This window comes from Amphiura filiformis, chromosome 6, assembly GCF_039555335.1.
Source record: "Amphiura filiformis chromosome 6, Afil_fr2py, whole genome shotgun sequence".
NCBI classification, from domain to species: Eukaryota; Metazoa; Echinodermata; class Ophiuroidea; order Amphilepidida; family Amphiuridae; genus Amphiura; species Amphiura filiformis.
In genome coordinates, this window is record NC_092633.1 from 21,993,883 (window position 1) to 22,014,788 (window position 20,906).

The 20,906-nt window shown below is 35.5% G+C and overlaps 1 protein-coding gene across 1 annotated transcript in view; it reads right to left on the reverse strand.

Annotated features, from left to right (window-relative positions):
* The window catches only part of LOC140155148 (myosin-IIIb-like), a 100,320-nt gene that overhangs the window by 43,326 nt on the left and 36,088 nt on the right, over positions 1-20,906 (reverse strand). Inside the window, exons 9-23 of the mRNA XM_072177872.1 lie at positions 15,002-15,067; positions 12,591-12,758; positions 11,832-11,931; positions 10,818-10,934; positions 10,218-10,322; positions 9,776-9,859; positions 9,179-9,381; positions 8,870-8,968; positions 7,800-7,899; positions 7,197-7,323; positions 6,671-6,881; positions 5,916-6,057; positions 4,311-4,464; positions 2,866-2,957; positions 2,235-2,364 (exon numbers count right to left, since the gene is read on the reverse strand). Coding sequence (XP_072033973.1) covers positions 2,235-2,364; positions 2,866-2,957; positions 4,311-4,464; positions 5,916-6,057; positions 6,671-6,881; positions 7,197-7,323; positions 7,800-7,899; positions 8,870-8,968; positions 9,179-9,381; positions 9,776-9,859; positions 10,218-10,322; positions 10,818-10,934; positions 11,832-11,931; positions 12,591-12,758; positions 15,002-15,067 — 1,898 coding nt within the window. The remainder of the gene's footprint in view (positions 1-2,234; positions 2,365-2,865; positions 2,958-4,310; positions 4,465-5,915; positions 6,058-6,670; positions 6,882-7,196; positions 7,324-7,799; positions 7,900-8,869; positions 8,969-9,178; positions 9,382-9,775; positions 9,860-10,217; positions 10,323-10,817; positions 10,935-11,831; positions 11,932-12,590; positions 12,759-15,001; positions 15,068-20,906) is intronic.

Here is a 20,906-nt window from a genome sequence, read left to right on the forward strand (position 1 = left end):
TACACAACACATTTCATATGCAAAAAGTACAACATCATGGCGTGTGTACTTTCTTGGACTATTTGAGCAGTGTATACCTATAAACTATCAATTAAAAATTAAAAGTATTTATACATAATTTGGTTTTCTACAAGCATTATATCACATTGACTGTGTTTTTGTATAATTTGTAATACACTGTAGCTACTATACAAGGCCCAAATAGGCCTAGTAAGTTTATCAGTGCATGTGATACTTCCAATCATTCCAAATAGAAATTGGGTGCAAAAATTAAAATTGTGGGATAAAACTGATGATGGTGATTGTGCACATCAAGTTGTCATGGTTACAACACCATCTTTTCTATCTCTCTCACCTCCCGTGATAGTCCCTCTCCAATAGGCCTAGGCTTAGGTCGGTGTCTCAGTGTATCGCGAGGATGGAGAGGGCCTTGTAAGGTGGGGAGGTTTCCTGTGAACCGATTGACCAATTAATACACTAAACTCAGTGATAAATTTCAAAATTGGTACAGTATTGCCAACTTATTTGTATAAAACACCCAATGGATCTGCATTAGGTAAAAAAGTGTTGCCAACTTATGGTATAAAACACCCAATGGATCTGCATTGGGTGAAAAGGTATTGCCAACTTTGGGTATAAAGCACCCAATGGATCTGCATACAGCACATAATCAAACCTTAGCAAAATTGAAATGAAGAGAACTTCTTTAACTGTAACATTATCAGATGTCATAAATTTACCAATGTAGTTGGCAACACTGAGTTATGTGTATTTACAATTTACCCTGTACCTATCAAGGCTTTGAAGAACTTGGGTTTAAGGTAAGAATGCAATTATGGTACATGGTAAATGTTGAAGTACATGGTGGAATCTGGTGGTCATGTGTGGAGTCACAAACTGAGTTTGTAGCAAGAATAAGTTTAATAAGTAAACAGTATATTTCATTTATTAGGCAAAAAAGATTTGCAAATCTTTTATTTTGGAAATTGTGATTTTGCGCAATCCATGTTTGTATCCAATTTTTTTTTCTTTTGTTTTCCGCATTTCATGGAAAAAACTACTTTATCTATGTAAATCACTTACTTCTATGTGGAAATATGAACAACATAACTGCTCCAAACACACAAATTTGCTGGTAATATTTTGCGTATAAGCTTACTTCAAACTAACTTTGTGACTCCTTGGCATAGTGATCACTAAGTGATGAGCATATAATAATAATTCATATTTCTTTGTTTTGACACAGCATGTCATTATACTCACGATAAGAGTACTATTCCTAACATATGATAAATTCCTCAGCTCTGTTCTTCCTCCTACTTTTATATTTTAAGATAATTCATAATAACATTAATGGAAAAGATTTATGGACCTTTGTGATAACTAATGAACTTGAATTTAGGAAAATAAGATTATAGTAATATATGATACATTAGGATTGTGCATACTGCATAGGCATAGATATTTAAGGAGTAGAGAGTTATCAAAACCTGTCTTCGGCAATATAAAAGCTGATTGAAAGTTGACTGATTTCTCTAAAAAATATCAAAAATGATTTGTACAACAATTATTGACTAGATTACTTATATTACAAAATAATTATTCTGGTATAGTGCAGCAGATAACTAAATTGCTCGTTTTAAAGCTATAAACTAAAAGTTTATTTCAGCAAATGGTAAAGATTGTAAAAATTGTAAAAAGGTTACTGGTGCAACTCCTCTCTGAGATGTTGGCATATAAGAAATACTTGCATAAGAGTATCTAACTGACCTAAAAAGGGGAGCAGATCATGGTTCTATATAGATAGCCCAAGTTGAGTGCCAGCTAATTTTACTTCCAATTGGAGAGTGGAATGACAAGGATGGAGGGGAAGAGTTGTTGTGATAATATCATCCTGACAATATATTTATTCATCGCCAACTCTGGTCAGCCAGCATCCGTGCCAGTTACATCCCCCACCTGACTCCCGACTGGAGGTAAAAACTTATGGTATCAGGAGAAGAGAAATAAGAAATGGGTGAAAGCTATGCAAAATTACAAATCTTATTCACTAATCTAGCTTCATTAATTTCTGTCCACATCAACTAAAACTCTTATTGAAGGGGGCTTGTATAGATAATTAATCTTCAGCTTGCACAAACAAACTTAAATATAGGCTAATTCTTCTCCTAAGCTCAAGCAGAAAATGACTTTCAGCAGCTATTTTAGCCTGACCAATGGTGAGTATACAATACCTGTTTTCATAAGCCCCATTTCAAATAGCTGCCTGATGAGAGTTACACTAGATGAGCGTAGTAAGTACACAATATCCATAGCAAGAGCATCACGGTTCTTGGCAAGGAAATGATCAGCTCTGTAAATCACCTGTATAACAAGAACAACAAATTACATGTGCTAGCTTGTGCTACAAGGTTCAAAATATCTAGCTGAACAAAATGTGTTTCAACGTCAAGGCTGTGTACGCAAATACAAATTTTCAATTCCAATTATTTACAATAATTTTGCCATGCACCCAGTAAATATCAGTTGCTTACTTGCCTTCTGTAGTGTAGCCAGCCTTTTAATGTGAGGGGGCAAAGCCAAATTTTCATCCTGAAAAATATCTGTACCTATATGGTTTTACTAATTTTTCCATTCACAATTAAATATCACTGTAGGTATATAGGTTCTAAGAGTATCAAACTTTTTCCAACCCCATCCCCCATATTGAAACAAATTGATAACCACATCTACGATACAACATATAGTTGGCATTTTGAGTCACAACTGGTTACATTATACATGTGTACATTATTATATTACCAAATTGAACTACTATGGAATATTTATCACATTAGGTTATAAGACTATAAATGGTTTGCCTACCTGTCCTGCATAGTGTTGAATACCAAACAGCAGGTCATCATGAGGGCTCTTCCAGAATAACTGATTCTCTCCAACATTTTGACTGATTTTTTCTGTTGAGAGAGACAGAGTAAGAATTTACTGAATACTATCAACCACATAAAACAGTTTTTCTTTATCATCTTTGCTGCAGGTTACAAGTGCTGAAGAAAAGGGAAACAAAAAAGGAGCAGATCGCAAAAGAAAGAAATTAGTGTAAAAAATACATGAGTAGAGTGCATTCCTAATGGAGTATCCTATATGAGATATATATCAATGTGTACTTACCAACAAGTGTAGCATCTGATCCCTGAGGAAACCAATTCTCCTCATCCAGAAGATGTAGCATTCCTACTGGCCTCTGTAGGAACATATCTAGTACTGGCTGGTTGTCTTGATATCCTATATGGGATATATCAATGTGTACTTACCAACAAGTGTAGTATCTGATCCCTGAGGAAACCAACTCTCCTCATCCAGAAGATGTAGCATTCCTACTGGTCTCTGTAGGAACATATCCAGTACTGGCTGGTTGTCCTGATATCCTATATGGGCTATATCAATGTGTACTTACCAACAAGTGTAGCATCTGATCCCTGAGGAAACCAACTCTCTTCATCCAGAAGATGTAGCATTCCTACTGGCCTCTGTAGGAACATATCTAGTACTGGCTGGTTGTCTTGATATCCTATATGAGATATATCAATGTGTACTTACCAACAAGTGTAGCATCTGATCCCTGAGGAAACCAACTCTCCTCATCCAGGAGATGTAGCATTCCTACCGGTCTCTGTAAGAACATATCCAGTACTGGCTGGTTGTCCTGATATCCTATATGAGATATATCAATGTGTACTTACCAACAAGTGTAGCATCTGATCCCTGAGGAAACCAACTCTCTTCATCCAGGAGATGTAGCATTCCTACTGGTCTCTGTAGGAACATATCCAGTACTGGCTGGTTGTCCTGATATCCTATATGGGCTATATCAATGTGTACTTACCAACAAGTGTAGCATCTGATCCCTGAGGAAACCAACTCTCTTCATCCAGAAGATGTAGCATTCCTACTGGTCTCTTTAGGAACATATCCAGTACTGGCTGGTTTCCTGATATCCTATATGGGCTATATCAATGTGTACTTACCAACAAGTGTAGCATCTGATCCCTGAGGAAACCAGCTCTTCATCCAGGAGATGTAGCATTCCTACTGGTCTCTGTAGGAACATATCCAGTACTGGCTGGTTGTCTTGATATCCTATATGAGCTATATCAATGTGTACTTACCAACAAGTGTAGCATCTGATCCCTGAGGAAACCAGCTCTTCATCCAGAAGATGTAGCATTCCTACTGGTCTCTGTAGGAACATATCCAGTACTGGCTGGTTGTCCTGATATCCTATATGGGATATATCAATGTGTACTTACCAACAAGTGTAGCATCTGATCCCTGAGGAAACCAACTCTCCTCATCCAGAAGATGTAGCATTCCTACTGGTCTCTGAAGGAACATATCCAGTACTGGCTGGTTGTCTTGATATCCTATATGGGCTATATCAATTCCTTCACTCTCATACTCTTTCTGTAGTATTCATTCAAAGCAATCAGTGAAAATAAAGTTGAGAATTGATTAATTAATAGTGAGTGTCAACATTTGTTACTTTAGAGGTACAAAATAAAAGCATTCATCTGTATGATTAACCATTTTTTCTTTGATACCTATTCCTTTGCAGGACCCAATTTTCCTGGGTTATCCTTAGTGTAAGAGAGCACGAAATACTAATAGGATTAGAGTTGGTGACATCCCGCTATCTCTAAGGTCCGCTATCTCTAAGGTTCGCTATCTCTAAGGTTCGCTATCACTAACGTGTAAAGTCTATGGAGATCAGAATCCGCTATCTCTAATAGAGAAAAGGGTTCGCTATACCTAAAAAAGGTCCGCTACTTCTAAGGTTCGATATCACTAATTTAGAATAAGGTTCGCTAGTTCTAAGGTTCGATATCACTAATTATAAATAAGGTTCGCTATCACTAATTTAAAATAAGGTTCGCTACCACTAATTTTGAATAAGGTCCGCTATCACTAATTTATTGAAGGTTCGCTATCTCTAAGGTTCGTTATCACTAATTCCAATAAAGGTCCGCTATACCTAAGGTTCGCTATCACTAATTTTGTTTCAGGTCCGCTATCCCTAATTAATTAAGGTTCGCTATCTCTAAGGTTCGTTATCACTAATTTCGATTAAGGTTCGCTATACCTAAGGTTCGTTATCACTAATCTTAAATAAGGTCCACTATCTCTAATTTTAAATAAGGTCCGCTATCTCTAATTTCAAATAAGGTCCGCTATCTCTAATTTTAAATAAGGACCGCTATAGCGAACCTCATTTGAAATTAGAGATAGCGAACCTTATTTAAAATTAGAGATAGCGAACCTTATTTAAAATTAGAGATAGCGAACCTTATTTGAAATTAGTGATAGCGAACCTTAGAGATAGCAAAACCTTAGAGATAGCGAACCTTATAGATAGCGGACCTTATTTAAAATTAGAGATAGCGAACCTTAGGGATACCGGGATTGTTAAAATTAGAGATAGCGGACCTTATTTTAAATTAGTGATAGCGAACCTTAGAGATAGCGAACCTTCAATAAATTAGTGATAGCGGACCTTATTTAAAATTAGAGATAGCAAACCTTATTTAAAATTAGTGATATCGAACCTTAGAAATACCGAACCTTTTTCAAAATTAGTGATATCTAACCTTAGGTATAGCGAACCTTTTTCGTAATTAGTGATAACGAACCTTAGAGATAGCGAACCTTAGAGATAGCGAACCTTAGAGATAGCGAACCGTAACCTTAGAGTTAGGGTTAGGGTTAGGATTTAGGGTTAGGGTAAGGGTTAAGATTAGGGTAGGATTAGGGTTAGGGTTAGAGTTGGGATTTGTTTGGTTTCTCTTACACAAAGCATAATTATTCCTCCTCATTTTTATAATGATATTAGGGAATTAGTGTTTTTTGCAAAGACCTACCTGCTCCATAGCAAAGATATGTTGGTTAAAGAAGAACTGTATTTGTTCATTGGCAATGTTGATACATAACTGCTCAAAGGAATTGATCATGAAGTTTTCAAATCCAAAGATGTCAAGAATGCCTATCTCATAGAGTTTTAACCTGTTAACATAATACACAAAAAGAGAGAAATAATTATTGCTACTAATTTAATTCACAGCAGCAACTTGTTGTTGCAGATAATTACTACACATAATGGCACAGGGCTTATATTTGTCAAATTTATACATCTAGACGTGTGGTCGCTTTACATTAGCTTTAAAGAATGCCAGCATCAAAGAATAATGCTACACATTATGGCACAGGGCTTATATTTGTCAAATTTATACATCTAAACTAATGTGGTCCCTAGAATGCCAGCATCAAAGAATAAGAATACACATTATCAGTGTTGGAGTCCTATTGGCTTGAGTCCAGAGTCATGGACTCATGTACAGACTTAGTAGACTCAGACATGCCTTGAACTTAGACAAGTGTACTTGACTTCAACCAGGGACTTCAACACTGTAAATTATTGCAAAAATTCATTCATTCCATGAAGTTTCATGACAGGTAAACAATTGAAAGTATATCTATTTCAGAGGAGTCACTGGAGTTCACAAGTGAAATCAGCTTTGGGGTTCTCGCCCAGCATCTGGTAGAACTAGGTTACAAACTGTACTTGGGAAGGGCATTTGTAATGCACCTAAAACAAGAAGTCAGAACTAAATCTCACTTTTCAAACTGCTTTGGTCTCAGCAATTTATTGATCCTATTGACAATCCAGTTAAACAGTCTTCCATAGAGTGTCTTAGATACCGCATCTCTGATGCCCTCTGCCTGGACCTTACTGTTAGCTCGTATAATGGTCTCTCCTCTGGTTACTACGGTAGATGTTGTCAAGGCATCCAGCATATCCATTGAGTCTACTCCTAGATAGTAGGCAGCTATGTAAAGTAGAAAAGAAAAGTGAAGAAAAGTCTTATTGCACAAGCAGATAACATAGCTTATAAAAGGATGGTTCTGTTTTGCAATTATGAAATTTCATTAGTTTGAAATGTGGAACACTGCATATCTCTAATGAAACATCAAACTATTTGAGGCTACTGGTAACAGGATGGATGTGGCTAACTGCCTATAAGTAGCCTGAACAGGATTGTGAGCTTGGATTTCAAGCCCACAATCCATCTCTGAGTATCTGCTACCAATAACAAGGGTTATAATAGGTACTAAATCGGTGAATCTTTGTAAGAACCTCTTACCAACTGTCATTTGTTTCTGGTTTGATATTGTGCTCTTATTCATAGTGTGCATTTGTTCTGCCTCACTGAAGTTGATCTGTCCTGTGTGAAGGATGCCTGCTAAGATCTTATACACTGAATGGATCTCCTGGTGTACAAAAATAAAAAATATATTGCCACTCATTAGTGTAGCTCCATGAGTGCAGAGTTGCTCGTAAACTTTACAAAATCAAATGTGAACATCTATAAACAATTGGTATGGTACAGTAGAATTCCAACTACAAGCATATCAGTAGAATTCTATCTACAAGCATTTTCAGTAGAATTCCATCAACAAGCATTATCAGTAGAATTTCATCTACAAGCATTTTATGCTATCTACAAAAACATTACAATAGATTGGTCTTACAATAATACATGTTTGTAAAGCCACCTGTATCAAAAATACTTGCTCGAACTCCAAAAACTGTTTTTATGGAGGGAGGGTGTCTGTGTGTTACAAATTAGAGCGTAGGGCAGTCCATACGTGTGGACTGCACTACTCTAATTTTCTCAGATTTCTCACATTTCTCAATGTTTACAACATACACCTACAATACATACACCCTGCTACTGAATACAAACCAGTTCAGTGAATCCTATGGTAGCCAGACAATTGTGTATATCTTGTAGCTTCTGTTTACAAGTCACATCTTTACATATAGGTACACCATGCTGTAAATATCTACAGAATATAGAACAATCAAATGAAGATGATTACAAAGTTTAGAAACATATTTTCATCTTTTATGACCATAGTATCAAATATTGGATGTGAGCACATAACCAGCCTGGATTTGCAAGGGAGCAAAAGCCAGATCAGAAAAGAATCTTCTTCTGATTCAATGGGGAGAAATCGGGATCCAAAAGATGAACTGACCTGATTTTTTTTTCTTTTTGAAAAGAAAATATCAACTGCTCAGTGCTCAGCACCAGAAAGTAAGTGCAAAAGCTGCCATGTGTAGATGAGTACAATTAATAAACTGTGTGTAAATTATCAATTGTTTACAGGGCAGCTATTGTACTTCTGGCACTGACCAGTCAATTATGTCCTCCCTGGTTTTATTTATTTATTTATTTATTTATTTTAATCATATTTATGCAGGATAGCCCAATATCAGAGGATGATTTAAGGAAGCCCCATCATGCACTGTAAATGTGTTATCACTAGAGTTTCAACTGCCACTTTACTTTTCAAATCCCATTGAACTCTGTGCAAAAGATGTTGTTTTAGAATTGCCCGTGTGTCGTCATTATTTGGTCGATTTCAGATCTAAAGTGATGTATGCATGAATGATAATTCACACCTTCTGTAGATAACATAAAATGTGAAATCGACCAACTATTTGAAGGTGTATTTATTGTAAATATATCTGTCCAAATTCAAATTTAACCATGCACGTGTGTATGCAGTGGGCGGGCAGTGGTGTCATGTTTACGCACACAGCTGTGCTAACCGCAAGACTTGCTGGGAAGTGCTTAAATCATCCTCTGGCCCAATATCATTCTGTTTGTTTGGATGAACAGGGAAGATGTACTTGTATGAAGTCTAATAAGATGTACACTATACCCTAAAATGTTTCCTGTGAGTTTTGAGGTTTATGCTCTTGTAGATAACAAATTGTCCCTCCAGTTTCAGAAAAAAACAAACTTACCTATATCTTCTTTTGATAGTAAGTTGATATACATCAAGTTTACCCTGACTAGCAAGACCCTCTAAGAAATGATAGAAAATATGAAAATTCCTCTCTCCTCTGAAATGGAAAAATAAAAAGAACACATTGCTTGAATTAGCAGTCTTATCTTACAAAAAAGGGTTTTAATTTGCTTTAACTGCATTTTCAGAAGAAAATCCCTGACACTTGTTTTGTTACAATTTCTTATTAGATATTTTTTAGTCAATATTCTCACAGTAACTCAAACAGGGATCTTTCCATTTCTATAATAAACATATCATATCTTACCTTCCCTGTTGTACCACCCTGGATTTCTCCAGTAAATACTGTGTGATTTCAGCCCCTATTACATGACCAGTCTCTGTGAAGTATAGCTCCAGAAATTTGCCAAATCTGCTGGAGTTATCATTGATTACTGTTTGTGCATTGCCGAATGCTTCTAGTAAAGGGTTTACTTGTAGAACACGTAATTCTAAGGAGTGATCCACAGCCTGGTGATGTTAAAAAAATGAAAATTATAACAATTATTGTAAGATACACAGTCATCATCATCGGTCGGCTGCGGAGCAGGCAACTACAAGTTTCTTCCAACTTCTGCAATACTGGGCCAGAGATGTAATTTGGTCTGATTGGAACATGCATTTACTGTCCCCATGCAGAAGCTATACATGTAAGAAATGATATATATTACCGCCCTGGTGTCTATTAACTATTTTTTACATATTGTTTATCATTAATTTCTCAGCAACAACAAAAAAGGACTCAAAAAAGCTGTGAAACTTTTGGGAATTGGATTATTTTTGACAAATCAATTGGAAAATGCACCACAATTAAGCTGTTTTTAGTATGTTTTTGTGGAAATGGGATATATGGTACAACGCTTACCTTTCCTAGTTTGGCTAGTTGCTGTACAAGAAAATTGGCACTTTCGGTTTTCCCCGCTCCACTCTCTCCACTAACAATAAGGCACTGAAAGCAACAGGAGAAAATACTGTTTGAGTATACTGAATGAATGAATGGTAAACAAAGGGGCATATCCATCACAACATCTTAGGACTTCTTCTGATGAAGATGTGTGTCACACATCGAAAATCCAAGGTTAGTTAAATTAGTTGTGCTGAAAGTCAGTTTAAACTTTTAGAAATTATACTGAATGAGAAAACTAAAATTGAATTGTATTCATGTTACCTTGGACTTCTAAAGATGTAACCCCACAAAATTATAACATATTCTCTGTGGTACTTATCATCACAAAAATGCTTCATGTGATTGTCTGCAGAAGTACCTTAGATGTAATTTGTTAAATTTCTGTTATTTGCCAACTCACCTGGTTTTTGTTATGATATAGCATAGATTGGTAGGTCACATCTGCCATGCCAAAAACATGGGGTGGATTTGCTGCTTTGGTTGAATGCTGATACAATTCAGAATGCTGGCAAAAATATGATAAAAATGAAATTTGTATCAAATTTTCAATCCTAGATATTTGATCAACTATTTGTTAACTACAACCTGGGACTACAATGGCAATGAGTGTGCTATAATCTCTAGACCTGGCATGTAGCAAGGTGACAAAAAGTGTGGTGCCTATTTACCTGAAGCTGCAAAAAAGCTGCAAAATAGTTCAAAACAGTGCAAAAAAGTGGGGCACCCATGGGCTATGCACCTGCTCTAGACACACATTTTGCAGTCATTGCAGCTGGATGATTTTTCGTTAATTTTTTTATGGTCCCATTTGTCACCAAGTCACAAGCTGGTTAAAATGGCATTTATCTGATGGTGATGTAAAAACTGCCATGCTAAGCAATTTTACAAATACAACCTGCAAAATGTTTTACTGCTAATTTGTGAACTATAATCAAGTTTAATTTACAAAAACAAAACAAAACAAAAAAAAAAAACCCAACAGGATGTCCTCTGTACTCACCATATTGTCATAGATAGTTAGTTGTGTGAAGGGGTTGACTGCAAGAAGAATATCCCCTATGTAGGTATAGATCTGTCCCTTCATATAACGCTCTGATAAATGGCGTACTATCACACCCTGAAATGACACAAGATGACAACATTAAAGCCATATTGTAACATTTCTGTAGAATAATAGATTAGTATTTCTTTTCCATAAAATGTTAGCTTTTACTGTCAGATATGTCCCCTTTTAATTTTGAGCCGAACAATTGAGGTAAAACAAAAACAAAATGGAATTTACAACCAGCGCCAATTTTGCCAATGCGTGTCACTTGGTCGTGCTATGGCACAGTCCTTCGATGTGTGTATGACCATCCCGCACACCATGTACATCGTGTGCTAAACATCATGTTTGCGTTTGACTCTCGGATTTTGACAAAACTACAGCACCCAAAGCCTTGATTTTTGCAGAGTATGTTAGTTTAATAAAGTACATTACAATCATGTAAAAAACTAAATTTGGCTTTAAATTATGAAGGGGGCATGTGCCCTGGTCGCCACCTTAGGGGGGTGCTGAATTGACCAATTCAGCATTGATCCTGGCACCCTGTATAAACACAGAAGACAAAGTTGCTATGTCAGCATGTTAAGTAAATGATAAAAGTGGTTTTCCAAGTAAAGTGTTGGATCCGTAGAAAAACATGTTTGTGCTAATGTTTTCTGATCAGAAACAAGTCTCTGAGCATTTCTACTTGATAGTACTGGGGCCCGAGCACTGATGAAGACCTCAGCATCGCTGGATTCAGATGTTTTTGCTGACTTGGAACTTTTGCCATGTTCAAAGTCTTTTGTCTGACATGGCGGTTTTTTTATAGGCCTGATGGTTTTACAGCACATATCCGGCACTTTACTTGGAAAACCACTTTAAACATGCTCTATGATGCAGTGTGGCTAGGTTATCTATCAAGATTTAATTACTACTGATTCCATTTACTGGGAATACAAATTATTGTGAGGTTTGATTGATACTTACCTCATTAATGTGATCAAGTTTGGCCAAGTCATCTATCAAGTGACGCTTTCTCACTAAAGTAGTGACACCGTGGGTGAAGATGGGGTTTAATTTACCATGTCTGCAAATATGGAAGGAAAACAAAACACAAAATTATCACTTTTTTGTGGTAGCAAGTCAAACATGTGAGCTTTTTTTTTGTATCTGTGTGAGTCAGATAATAATGTGGCTCTCAAGTCTCCCATCTACTTCTCTCTGCTTCCATCCATTCAAAAACAGTCTTAGATAAGGATATGGTACAGGAAATTAACAAATTTATTTTCATCATAATTCTTCCAAAAATGACCATTAAGTGCATGTTTACAAAAAATGATTGATAAAATCTTTTGTATGATGTGGCAAGTATATTAGGCAAATATTCTATCTTAATTGGTTATTGTATGTATGTGTATGTGCTGCAATATTATTAGGCTTTGTTTTCAAGCTCCGTAATTTCCTATTTTGAAAGTTTGAAACTTTTTCCTTCATGGTAAAGCTTGGTATACTTCCAGAAAAGAAACTTCTACCAAGTTAGGACATTACATGCTTTGATGAACCAGTGTTAAAGTTCTTTACACAATTTTAATAATTATTAGTAACTAGGCCACTGGGAAGCCTGGCATGTAGTTGATTAAAATGGCTTGATTATGTGTAACTTGTTTTAGACATACAATGGACATACAAGTGATAACATTTTATTTCAAGATGAGCAAGAAAACTGATAATGACTAATTGACTTACTTTGTAGTGACTTCTGGTAGAGTTCTTCTCATCTTATTTGCATACTGTCTAATGAGTAGTATAAGTCCATGATGTATCTCTGATATATCCTTTGGCACTTGAGTTATGAATGGATGTCTCAGAAGCTGATCTACTGTAGGTCTGCTGGCAAAGTCTTTCACTAAACACCTGAAAAGTTAACACATTTATACTTGCATGGTTTATTCACCATTACCAAGTGGGGCAAACAGCTTTCCCCTCCACCCTGTGCAAAGTCATGTCCCTTATTGCTCCTCCGTGGGATGCTAGCCACCCTGATATTGACGATCTGTATGCCCTTTTGTACTTTTTAGCCCATTTTTTACCATTTCTGTCCAATTTTGTCCCTTGAAACTTGCATTGCACTCACTTTCCCCCCTTTTGTCCTGGCCACTGATACCCATAAACTGCACCATGTACCAGGGTTGATGCTATATAAGGTGTATGGTTGATGCAAGGGTAATGTGTCAGGTTGCAAAAACAGTGTGGTGGTGGTCCAGATCAGGGTGTTGGGGTAAAATCCCTGTAACTTCAGTTTTGTGTTTTACAATGTGAAACAGGAAGTAAGGTAAGTCACTTTGAAAATGTGCCATAATTTTAATTTTGGGAGAAGAAAGCTACTTTTATATTTTAAATTTAGCTACCATTAAAAAACCCTCACACAACACGTTATTATCCACTATGATGAAATGATTGTTTACAAATACTGTAGATGCAGTTGCGTTGATTTATCACATGATGCATGTCTCTATATATACATACACTACGGTAATGATTTTTCAATCTGGCCCCACAGATGATGACATCCTACACATTGTCAGACTTAGGATGAAATCTTAAGCTTAACACAAAACAAGATGTGTTGACCATCTGCTCTACAATAAGATCATACTATGCAAATGTTCCTCTGTGTTATACAGAAGCTTACAGACAAGGTAACTAACTATATTATCCATAGAGAGAGAAACTATACTGGGAGCACATACTCATGGAAACCCTACGAACCATGGCACCTTCAGTGATTGACATCCCACCTTCAGCAATAATTGTCCTTGACTTTGCTCACCTTCTTCATTTGCTTTTTAAATTTTCTATATAATTTCATCACATTTTCATGGGGTTGTTGTTGATTATGTACTACTAAACGGTATGATTCGTGCCTTATAAAACAAGTTTCAAGATCATACTACATGTACCATTTGATTGCCAAAAGTGTGAAAAACTGTGCCATGTCAAATGAATGACAAGTCTGACCAGAACCAATATATTTTAAATCAAGAGAAATGAATAGAACTTCAATCAATACCATTTATAGTGTGTAACAATGTGCTGTGCAAATCAATATGTATCCAAACCGAAAAATGGAAAGCCAGTTTTCCAAAGCATAATGATGTCAAATGGTAGTTTTGTTCATATTCATAAATATACCACACTATACATACTACATTCACAACATTGTGAATCACTTAGCTTTTTAAATTCACATCTCCATTTATCAATCACAACAGCCATGCATAAACATGAATCATCATTCTTTATCAGAAGAATTTCGCATTAATGTTGTCTTTTTTATATGACATTCAGGGTGGGTAAAAATGTAATAGTATTCGGGAAAATTATGACAAAAAAGTAAAACAAAAATCAGTATAAAACAGTGTCAAAGCATTGTAAAGGAGCCAGTTTACTAAAAGACATTGACTAGAAGCAGGTTTTCTTTTGAGTCCTTAGACTAACCTACTGCATATGTATTTTAGTCAATGTAAATTAAAATGTTAGTAAAGCTTAGGCAGACAAAAATGCTTAGAACCCAAATTTAAAATGCCACTGATATGAACAGCTACAACACATATTCAATACTTGCATGTTTTGTTTGATTTTTGATTTAATCAGTCATTAGTATGAGATCAATGGTGTGCATAGGTTTTCAAAAGTGGGGGCCACGTCTTGATTCCCCCGACTGCTCAAAACATTTTGCTTCTTTCGCCATAATTTGTGGCCCCATAATTTCCCCAACTGGGTGTATTTCTGACTGACAAAATGTGAGGGGGACATGCAACCACTTTGCACATGCCATTGTATGACATGTATATGATAATGATAGCTCAATTATATTTTATATATGGCATGAAAAAGGTCAGCCTTAATGGATTCATGAATAAATTCACTTAATTGCAAATTTACAGTCTCACAGGACATATCTCTGGTCCATTAAGCTTCATTAAAATGACTATCTGTGGTATAAAACCTCTTAAAATCATGAAATATATCTTGGGAATTGATGGTCTAATGACACACATTGGAAGTTATCAGACCTTTTGGATGATACACCGGAAATAATATTGTGAAATTTGATCTCAAATTTAGTACTCGTCTGACTAAAATTGTATACTTACTGAGCAATGAAGTTCTTGTACATTGGTGACCACCTCCCTGGGTTGGAGAGTAAGGGTGGCTTGTTCCTGTTGAGTAATAAGGAAAAAATGCTGGATAAGATTGATCAAATTAACACATAAAAGTTATCTTCAGTGGATAAAAGTTATCTTCATAGATCACTGATCACTAAGCTATCTTCAGTATAATTATAGCAGAATTGCTAATCAAACTATCTTCGGTAGATAGCACAATCACGAATCAAGCTTTCTTCAGTAGATAACAGACTCACTAATCAAGCTATCTTCAGTATATAGCAAAATTGTTAATCAAGCTATCTTCAGTAGATAGTAGAATCACTAATCAAGCTATCTTCAGTATATAGCAAAATTGATAATCAAGCTATCTTCAGTAGATAGCAGAATTACTAATCAAGCTATCTTCAGTAGATAGCAGAATCACTATATTCAGTAGATAGCAGAATCACTAATCAAGCTATCTTCAGTAGATAGCAGAATCACTAATCAAGCTATCTTCAGTATATAGCAAAATTGTTAATCAAGCTATCTTCAGTAGATAGTAGAATCACTAATCAAGCTATCTTCAGTATATAGCAAAATTGATAATCAAGCTATCTTCAGTAGATAGCAGAATTACTAATCAAGCTATCTTCAGTAGATAGCAGAATCACTATATTCAGTAGATAGCAGAATCACTAATCAAGCTATCTTCAGTAGATAGCAGAATCACTAATCAAGCTATCTTCAGTAGATAGCAGAATCACAAATCAAGCTATCTTCAGTAGATCTCCTGTAGCTAATAGAATCACTAATCAAGCTATCTTCAGTAGATAGCAGACTCACTAATCAAGCTATCTTCAGTATATAGCAAAATTGTTAATCAAGCTATCTTCAGTAGATAGTAGAATCACTAATCAAGCTATCTTCAGTATATAGCAAAATTGATAATCAAGCTATCTTCAGTAGATAGCAGAATTACTAATCAAGCTATCTTCAGTAGATAGCAGAATCACTATATTCAGTAGATAGCAGAATCACTAATCAAGCTATCTTCAGTAGATAGCAGAATCACTAATCAAGCTATCTTCAGTAGATAGCAGAATCACAAATCAAGCTATCTTCAGTAGATAGCAGAATCACTAATCAAGCTATCTTCAGTAGATAGCAGATTCACTAATCTACAGCTATCTTCAAAAGATAGCAGAATCGCTAATCTAGCTATCTTCAACAAATAGCAGAATCACTAAGCTATCTTCAGTAGAAAGCAGAATCATATAGCAATACATCTTCAGTAGATATCAGAATCATATAGCAAGCTATATTCAATAGTGGACAACAGAGTTATACATCAAGCTACCACATATAGATAGCAAAACCGAACTATATATAAAGCTATCTTCAGTAGAAAGCAGAGTCATTTGGCAATAATAAACAGAGATTTTTATTACTAGAAACTGTTGTTTCTAGCTTTTTACAGAAAAGCTAATTTTCAGAAATTAAAGTTTTGATTTCATAAAAATGTATAGCTTTTACAACTCAAAGCTGAAGCTATTTTGGCAATAAAAACTTCTTTCTTTGATTGTGCTAACAAGATAATTTCATAAACTTCTACATGTAAATGCTGTATGTATTAATATAACAATATGACAGTCAGTCACAAGCTTCCACAAGACAGAAATCATTTTCACTCAAAATGACAGAATACATCAATTAGTAGTTAAAAAAACCAGCTGTATACACCAAACAAGTCGTTCACATTTTATGGCCAGCATAAAAAGCTGGTAATTCTTGGTTTCTTCCTCAAACTGAATTAACCTTGACAAGCATGCTAAAAATACTCCCTCCTTCATGCATCTTACATAGGTTACATCACATCGTACAATTGGTTACATGTAATTATTATGAAAGGTGTTTTTATTTTCTTCCACATCCTCGAGTAGATGACCGCTAGATGGTATCTTCAATAACCAAAGATGAATAGATAATGTCATTTCAAACTTGATGATGAGTCACAATCTTCATTTTCAAAATATTTTCTTTGCTAGGCATATGTTGCATAAGGTTGAGAATTGCTCATTTGATTTGTTGGGAGTGGTTTTCTTTTCTTTCATGTATCAAATCAATTTTCACATCTGTTCATTTTCTTTACAAAAAAAACAAGCATAGAAAAGGGATTTTAAAGTTTTCCTCCAGTAATTTGCTTGAGCCTATAGACGAATCCAACAAGCTAAGTCATGGCCAGAATTTGGTCGGCCATTACTGGGTCCACTGGTGTTACCACTATTACTGGTGTTATGACTGCCCAATTGGGTGGATTACAGCCGCTTAAAATTAGATGTAAGATTCTTTTGTGTTGTAAACTGTCATCATTCTTTTGTCTACGTGTAACACGGGTGATAGAATGCAGTCATCATTTCACATTTTAGGTGAGATGGAGCCAACAGGGACCCAGCTATGGCTGCCATTGAGGTGTAGGAATGTGTGAAATTGGATTTGTCTATATTCGCCTATTGCAGGGTTCCGCCATATGCGAGGAGAGCCTCGAACTGGCAATAGACATGAAAGGAAGTATTGCTTAACTTTACGCAATATTACATGACTGGTTCAATCAAGGGTTCAATTCCCATTCATGCATGCTGCCAGATCGAGTCTCTCCTCGCATATGGCGGAACCGTGCAATGGGTGAATAGAATACATCAAACAAGCTAGCAAACAAATGAAACATATTCGCTGTCAAAGTGATGTAATAATCAGATTAACTACCATAGCAATATGTTCATTCAATTTTTGATTAATATATCATGCTGTACTACAAGCAAGTTGCACTCATCACCTGGGCATGTCTGCAATCATAGATAGAATACAATACCGCTCTTTTCAATGGTACTAATCTTACAGTTGCAAGTGATCAGCATGATATGAATATTCTATAAAATTACAATCCAGGTCTTGATCTCTGCTTTTTGACATCTATGGTTCAATGCAGAGGTACCGCGTGAACATACTAGTGCAGCGCGATATGACCAAAAATTGTTTTGTAGTTAGTCTGATTATTACATCACTTTACCAGCGAATATGCTAGGTTTGGAAGTAATCAATCGAAGACAAGTCAAGTAACCAATCAAAAGGTGACTAGAATATTCCAAATTAGCTGACCCAATGACCCACATTTTGAGCTGCCTGCCTATGTATGGAAGTTTGATTCATTCAGTAATCATGACTGCATTTGCTTAGTTTTTTGTAACAATCCAAAACGAAGCTGATATGATAAAATTTATATATTGTGATCTCATAAATGAATAATTCAGTGATATCATTTCCTTTTAAAATTGACTACATTTAACCAATCAAATAAGATAAGCAAATATTTTGTGAAGCTTTTAGTTTTTGTATGTTTTTATTCTCGCTTATTGTTTTTATCATTTGTTAAGGCTCTCGCATTCTGCGCTCCTGTTATGAGCATAGCGACACATACAGAGCTATAGTTCTACTTTTCCATACAAGAATGGGTCATTTTGATTCATGATCGCTATATAGAATGTGTGTGAAACCAATGGTAGCAAAATAAACCAAGCTTTATGTCGCACATGTTGTTATTTTATGTATTTTTGTGTATTAATATGATACAAACTTGATGCATATTGATATAATTGCTTTGTGAGGACAGTGTTTTTCAACTTTGCACTGCCAGCTGGTTTTTATACCTTAAATAAATATATAAATAGACAAATAAAGAAATAAATAGTAGGCCATAATAAGCATGATCTATTGACAAAGCCATTATTAGAGTATTCATTTTATAAATTTTACTCATACATGGGTTGAAATTCATATTATACAACTCTTGCTTGTATAATACATACATGTTTTCAATATTTTGCTTTTGATATGATTGACAGAAACAAATTGAATTGACTTTTGTCCTTCTTTTACTACACACCATTGCTAAAAGGATGTAAAAATAAAATATATTTTGCCTACTCATCTTAGAAATGTGACATATACTACACGATACCTAGTAATTCAGATTTATAAAAAAAAAGAAGAAAAAAAAGTAATTTGTAAAGCGAGTACACCATAAATGCATTACAAGATGAAGACAAAATCAAGAATTTTTTTTACTAGACAACATCTTATTTCTTGCAGTGATCAAGTGGATGTCATTAGCACTTGGAGAAAGTATACCAACATAATATCATCTACCATCTACTGTTCTTGAAGGTAGTTGATCCCAGCAATTACAAAAATGTTTTTATAAAATTATATTTTGGGTTTTGGTTTATTTAAAAACATTTCAATAACATTAAATGTTGGGTTATATAAAGGTCATGCATGTAAACATTGTAAAACATTTTGTATGAAAGCACACTACAACAATATTTTTAAAATGTTTTCAAAATGTTATTGTAAACAATTTTTACAAACATTTTTTGCCAAATATCTTGTCAACACTTAAGTAACATTATGTTGAAATATTTGCAGTAGGTTAACAAAATGTATTTTTGAATGTTATGAAAACGTTTTATACCCCTTATATAACCCGACATTTAAACGTTTTCTGACAACATTTTATGAATGATTTCAAAAACGTTTTGTCTTTGCTGGGGATATGTGATTCTTCTGTCTCATGAAAAGACTCAACATGTATCTATTGAAGAAAATAATAATTTGCATGCAAATTAATGTTGTCGTGTAATGCTGCTATCCCCTGGAGATAGAATAGTTCAATGTGAATTTGGTATAATATCAAAGATATAGTTAAAATGTGATTCTGCTCTACTGAAGACAATGCAAAGTGGTGTTATCCACTAAAGAGCATTCAATGTGGTTACGCTATCTACTGAAGACAGTGCAAAGTGATGTTATCCACTAAAGAGCATTCAATGTGGGTATGCTATCTACTGAAGACAGTGCAAAGTGATGTTATCCACTAAAGAGCGTTCAACGTGGTTATGCTATCTACTGAAGATAGTGCAAAGTGATGTTATCCACTAAAGAGAATTCAATGGGGTTATACTATCTACTGATGACAGTGCAAAGTGATGTTATCCACTAAAGAGAGCTCAATGGGGTTATGCTATCTACTGAAGACAGTGCTAAGTGATGTTATTCACTAAAGAGAGCTCAATGCGGGTATACTATCTACTGAAAACAGTGCAAAGTAATGTTATCCACTAAAGAGAGCTCAATGGGGTTAAGATATCTACTGAAGACAGTGCTAAGTGATATTATTAAGCAGTCAAGTTAGCTCAATCGATAAGGCATTCGACTATGGTGCAAAAGGTTGCGGGTTCGAACCCTGGTGGTGCCTAGTACGCTCTCTTGGAAAAATTGAGTTAGCTTGAAATTCCCCTGGACAAGGAACTTACTGCTAATTTGTCTTGTTGTAACCCGTACTAAACTCAGGGAGCTGGTCCTGATGGCGATGGTTATTTGTGGAATGTCTAGGGTGTGCGCTCTTGAAGCAGCGAAGTCCCTGAATTGTTGTTTAATGGTTTATGGAATGATGTGGGGCCGTAGTGGTCAGCAACAACCTGTAAAGTGTGCTGAGGCTTGTGGATCAACGTCTAGGCATTGTGCCTGTGAGTAGCGCACTATAAATCACTGCGCTTTTTATTTTTTTATTCACTAAAGAGAGCTCAATGGGGTTATGCTATTTACTGAAGACAGGGCAAAGTGATGTTATTCACGAAAGAGAGCTCAATGCGGTTATGCTATCTTCAGAAGATCACTTGGGTGATTCTAAATTTGTTATGGAATAATTGAGCAGATGTTTTAGAACTACAACATTTATACATCATGCAATTTGGTTTCAGATGGTTAACCAGGTGTTCATCACAGTTCCATCACCTTTGATTCCTCCATTTCCTCCACCTGCCCTCAGATAATCACCAGCCTGGATTAATAT